This window comes from Austrofundulus limnaeus, unplaced genomic scaffold, assembly GCF_001266775.1.
Source record: "Austrofundulus limnaeus strain Quisiro unplaced genomic scaffold, Austrofundulus_limnaeus-1.0 Scaffold118, whole genome shotgun sequence".
In the NCBI taxonomy this organism is placed as follows: Eukaryota; Metazoa; Chordata; class Actinopteri; order Cyprinodontiformes; family Rivulidae; genus Austrofundulus; species Austrofundulus limnaeus.
The window spans coordinates 164,646-170,202 of record NW_013952520.1 but is presented as its reverse complement, the minus strand read 5'-3'; the positions used below and the strand labels follow the sequence as shown (position 1 = coordinate 170,202).

At 40.8% G+C, this 5,557-nt stretch overlaps 1 protein-coding gene across 4 annotated transcripts in view; it reads right to left on the bottom strand.

Moving 5' to 3' along the window:
• Positions 1-1,103: 1,103 nt before the first annotated feature.
• Positions 1,104-5,557, bottom strand: part of rnf44 (ring finger protein 44) — a gene marked incomplete at its 3' end in the record, with an annotated part of 9,020 nt that continues 4,566 nt past the window's right edge. For 2 of the 4 annotated variants that reach the window (XM_014014666.1, XM_014014665.1), the window contains 6 exon segments: positions 1,104-1,213; positions 3,068-3,229; positions 3,320-3,493; positions 3,904-4,071; positions 4,225-4,447; positions 5,186-5,378. In XM_014014666.1, coding sequence (XP_013870120.1) covers positions 1,104-1,213; positions 3,068-3,229; positions 3,320-3,493; positions 3,904-4,071; positions 4,225-4,447; positions 5,186-5,292 — 944 coding nt within the window. 4 annotated transcript variants of the gene reach the window in all.

The following is a 5,557-nucleotide window of genomic DNA, read 5'->3' as shown; positions in this document are numbered from 1 at the left end:
TATTAACAAAGTTTGTGTACTCAGACCAGTAATATTTGGGGTTACAAGTTTTTATCATGGATATTTTGTGGGTCAGAAGATAAAAAGTTTGGGAACCACTGGTCCAGAGCCCTGCCATGCCTCGGATACCCTGTAGATGATGCAATGACAATAGGCGGAATCAGGTCCTGAAGATGTTATAATGAAGTGACTTCCCGGTTTAGGGGCTGAAGGCAGAGATGAGCTATAGAGCTAATAAACCTGCTTTCCAGTCCAGCGCTGGCTGTTGTATAACTCTTTTCACATTCAAACATTCAACTATTAGTGCATTGTCTATCTGGTTATGAACATGTATTAAGGTAAACAAACATGCCTAAAGTATTCTTCAAGTATATCTTTCAAGAAACTCTTCAAATTTTGACTCCATTTCATCCACAAATGACACGATTCTCAACTTTATCTGCTTGGTGTTGCATCCAAAACAGTTCGACGTGAACTCGCCGGGCAGTTTATTGTGCGACACCGCGAACATAAAAATTTGATCTCTGCGTGGACCAGTTCAGTGGACGGCCGCTTCGAGTCCGCACGGACCTCTGTGGATCGAAGTACACCGGGCCTTTAGACTCTCAAATGCCTGTCAGAGCACATCACAGCTACAGAGTGTTTGCCTAAATTTATTTTTATCTTTTTGTTTTCTTCTGAAGCATTGAAGTCAAATGTGGATACCTGTTTGAACTTCCATTGAGGTTTTTTTTATTGAGGCTTGCGCTAAAATGTTTTAATCAGAAAACGATACGACAGACATAAAAAGAGACTCAAAATTAGCAAAAATCTTAGTTTCACACCCAAGTAAGAAGGTCACACAGCTTTAATGAGAAATCACGTTTTTGTGGCACAACTTTTCCTCTTAAAAATTCATGAGATGGGTGTTTCATTAACTCTTTAGTCTCGAGGTCCGGTCCATTGTGATGAAGCAGGGAAACATCTAAATTATGCAGTGGGTCACAAGGAACACAGTTGAAGACTTCTGCTCTAATCCATATATATGTAGCAAGTATACTTGTTATCTTCTGTCATTATTTAATTGCCTAATAAAACAAAGTCCCATCAATGCAAGTACTTACAAGAAATAAGGGAGGAAGCCTGGGTAGTAAGGAGGAGGAGGAGGGGGGAGAGGCTGCTGCAGCCGGTATCTCTGTCCATTCACTCGCCTCGGCAGCATGTGGGGATATGGCTGAGGAGAGAGGGGGCAAAAAAATGACACGTCACACATAAACCCATGATTTTCATGTGTTTTTCTAAAAAGACAGAAAGTTCAACATCTTGGAGAACAAGAACAAAGGTAACAATACTGGAACCAAACTGCACATTCAAAAGGATTTATATTAAATTCATGTTATTTTTATGCTTTTGGAAATAAAACCAGTGTTTAACCAAGACTCCTAGACTTTGGAAAGTAATGTTGGGTAATGTTAACTTCCCATGTGCCATCATCAGTCTAACTGCTGGTCAGTGATATATTGGCGCATATGATTTCAAGCAGCTTGTTTTTACGAAGGAGAACACAGGGCAACTTTTATTTTCCCTACAACTGTGGAAGCTTGCCAAAAAGCTACTAATTACTTTGATTTTAAAACAAGGAGTTACTCAAACCCTTTGACAAGAAATAAAGCAGATCTGATCAGCCAACTTTGGGCTGAAATTAAGACCTATAAACAACATCATTAGGTCAAGAACAGATGCGTAGTTAAATATGAACACATTTTGTCCCAACAAGGGATTTTTTTAAAGCTGGAACCTGCAGGAAAAATAGCTTTACCCTTAATTTATGGTGCTCTGTCGCGCTACGCTCCGACCTCCGCAGTAAAAACGCACTCATTACAATCAATGAGAGCATTTACACCGAATCCGCGGGGCGGCAGCGGTGTTTGCACGAACATCCGCCAAAATTAGATTACATCCTATTTTTGCCGTACAGCACAAACAGGAAAAGGAACGAGAAAAACATCTGTATTTTCAAAATAATTCTCCAAGGGCAGACTACATTTTGTCAAACTCCTAGTTATATTAATAAATATATATGGGTATAATTATACACCTGTGCTGTCAAAATGTATGATTAGGAAGCGGGTGGCAGCATGCAGCATATGGATACACACAAAACGTGTGGATTTAATTTTGAAATATAAATACAAAAAAAACAGCTATACAGTTTCAACTGTTGCTTCCAGTCAAGTTTAACTTTCACATCATCACTGGATTTATTGCACAATCTCACATTTCCTGTGCATGCTTCCTGGAGCACCTCTGTGCTTCGAGCCACAGGCAGTGTAAACTGGGGTTTAAACAATTTAATTTTCCCAATGAACTACAGCATGCTGCGCAGCGAGAGCACACCAAGGAGAAGAAGAGGTAAGTGTCAACAATTACTGTTAGTTCCACTGGAAACGTTAAACGGCCATGGCTTCATTGTTCTGAACAAAACCTTGTTACAAAACTCAGTGAATAAGCTGCATTTATGACAGAAAAAGTGATTTTTTTTGTAAAGGTGTTAATGAATATTTGAGCTCAAACTCAAAACATAAATAAGGTCATTAATCAGTTTCTTGCTGAAGCTAACAGACAGACCAAGTCAAACAGCTTTTAATMTGTTCACATTCATCTCTGAAGTTATTCAGAGAAATGACAAATGTCATCACTCAACCACTCAAATGAGCACTACACTATAAAATGAATCTATGTGATTTATTACAGCTAATTTTAATGACTAAAACTGTCTACAGACAAAAGCTTTAGTCAGCTTTAGTTTTGATCAACAAATGCCTGCCCTGGTTATGTGCAGCGTTTTGGGTAAAGAACACTCCTGTTCCAAAAACAGCTGCTGAGGTGTCTTTGAGCAACTTCCATCTACCCTCCATGCACCAGTTCAGCAGCTCAGAGGTCAGCAGAATGAGATTGTGAACATTATTAACATGCTTCAGCTGCAAATGTGTGCCACTGACGGAGTGTGAAATAGGTCACGCTAAAAAAAAAGTTGAACGTCCCCTTGGAAAAAAGAGACCCGTAAATGTCTGAGAGAAGATCTTACCACTCCGAAAGGAAGCTCCTGATGCAGAGGCTCTTGAGGAAGATACTGTAGGGGCAGTGAAGGAGGCAGTGCTGGTGGGTGATGTGAGGGAGGGTAGGAGAAGGTGCCTAATGGGTGCTGGTCTCCTCTTAGGTCAACTTCATTCTCTACCCTCTGTAGAGGCTGACAAGAGAGATGCTTACACACTGACTAATAACTGAAAACATCCTGTTGTGTTTGCAATAATAAACGTGTCTTGAGTCAAATACTCACCATGCGTGGGTGCTGAGGCTGTAAAGGGACAAACTGGCTCAAAGGAGCAAGGTGCGGCGGCTGGTGGGGGGGTACAGATGGGGTCGGGTGCAATACAAAATGCTCGCTGGAGATCAGCGGTGGGAAGGCTTGATAAGACACAGGAATATGCTGCATGGTACATGCCTGTATGAGCTGAGGAGAAAACATAACACAACAGACTTAAATTTAAGCATATAAAGCTCTCCTCTCTGAAAAAGCCCTTACCTAACCAAAGCCAATTTACTCTAAATATTCATAACACCTTAATGACAGCATGTTGTAAGCATGGTAGTGAACAGAAGCAACGCACAGCATAAAACCACACCAATCACAGTACTAACACAACACCAGTTTGATTCATGAAATAGCTGTTTCTACAACACCAAATTATGCATTTCTTTAAAAAATATTTAATTTACTCTTGTTTAGCTTTAGTAATAACAGGCTAAATTATAAAACCAAGCTCCTGATTGTTTTTGTCATGAACAGTGACAAAGTGCATGGCTGCTATGGTGTGCTACATGGAAGCCACTGACATTTAAGCTCTTCCTTTTCAAACTCACAGGAGGAGGAAGGCAGCAGAGCAGAGAGAGCTGTCCGCTGAACATTACCGAGCATGCTGGGAGCTGCTGAGCGCTGCACCCTGGAAGGGGCTGCCCGGTGTGAATAGGAAACCCGTGGGTCGTCACAGTCGTAACAGTGTACGAGATCGGAACCGATCCCTGGTGCATCTATCGTAACGAGAGGTGGGTGGGGGGGGAGATGGGGTCATTTCACTTCTGTGTTAAGACATTTCTGCGCATCTTATTTAACCGAAACGTTGTTGTGATATACATTTGATTTAAGACGCAAAGCAGCTTTTAAACAAAGGATTTTAAGAGTACCTGATCGTGTAGATCCACCATGATGGGGCTCTGCTGGGGCAGGTGGGCAGCAGGGTGGAGCATGCGTGGTGCTGTGCTGGTGAGGCTGAACTGTCTAGACTCATCTAAAGCAATCTGTTGGGGATGTTGGGAGAAAAGCAGCTGATGGAAGTTCTCATCCTGGACTGGGGAACCGTGCAGGACGGGTCTGTCTCGTCTCCCCCACTGGCGTCTCACTGGTGGACTTTGAGGTCAGACAGAAAAAGAAATGAATTGCCAGACTCTGATCAAAAAAAGTCACAAAAGTCTGAAAAAGGATATTTGTTCTTAAGTTTTTTTAAATTGTTATTTTAGAGTTGTTGCTGCTGTTGACCACATAATCCTAATATATAAAAATATGGCAGGATTAATTTTCCAGCATTCATAAAACAAGAAAGTTTGATGAGCCATTAGTGGGGTGGGCCGACCCTAGAATGTTTTATGAATTGTTTTGAAGATGAACAGCATTAGATACTGTAATTAAATGAATAACTGTGCAGCCCAAACTTTCCAGTTGCATTAAACCACTGACTCATTTGATCCTGTCATCCTTTCGAGCTTATTATCACTGTGAAGTGAGAGATTAACAAGGGGTGCTCATTCTGTCACTCCTTTGTCAAAGTTATTACATTTCTCCATAAAAACTGCCTTAGTCACTGTTGGGTGTTTGTTCTGTCTTATTGAAATTGCCAACACAAAGCAAGTCACTCTTTAATATGGAATATACTTCTACACAAGTAAAGATATTTACAACTATTTACAAGTCTGTGGAAACAACTCAATTATCAACAATTATCATCCTACGATCTTCTGGCAAGATCAACAAGCTCACCCACCCATGTGATTCTAACAGAACATAAAGCAGTGTTGTTTTAAACCCTGTTAATTGATAAGTGCATTTCTTACATAGTTTGTGACAATAAACAGGTGGCTGAAACATTACCTTCTCCTGAGATGCACTGGAGCGTTGCAGGGCTCTCCAAAGAACCTCCTGGGGTTTAAGGGGGCTGTTGGTGGCAGCCTATTTACTGCTATTTCCCATGGTCGCATTGGTGACGTCGTGCAGACGAGTCACGCTCCGGGAGAGGAAACTTTATTGTGGAGGCACTTGTAAGTTGCCTCTGATTGTCTTTACCCTGCAAAAATGACATTTTAGCAGTCATTACCATATCAGTGAGGAAAATTATGTGATAACCCCCACCTTAAAAAACACACACCAGAAGAAAAAGGACTTTACATTACCTATTACTTTACCATTCATTTTTATTTAAAATATAGTTTTTACTTAAGCATGGTGTTGTACTGTAATATATAT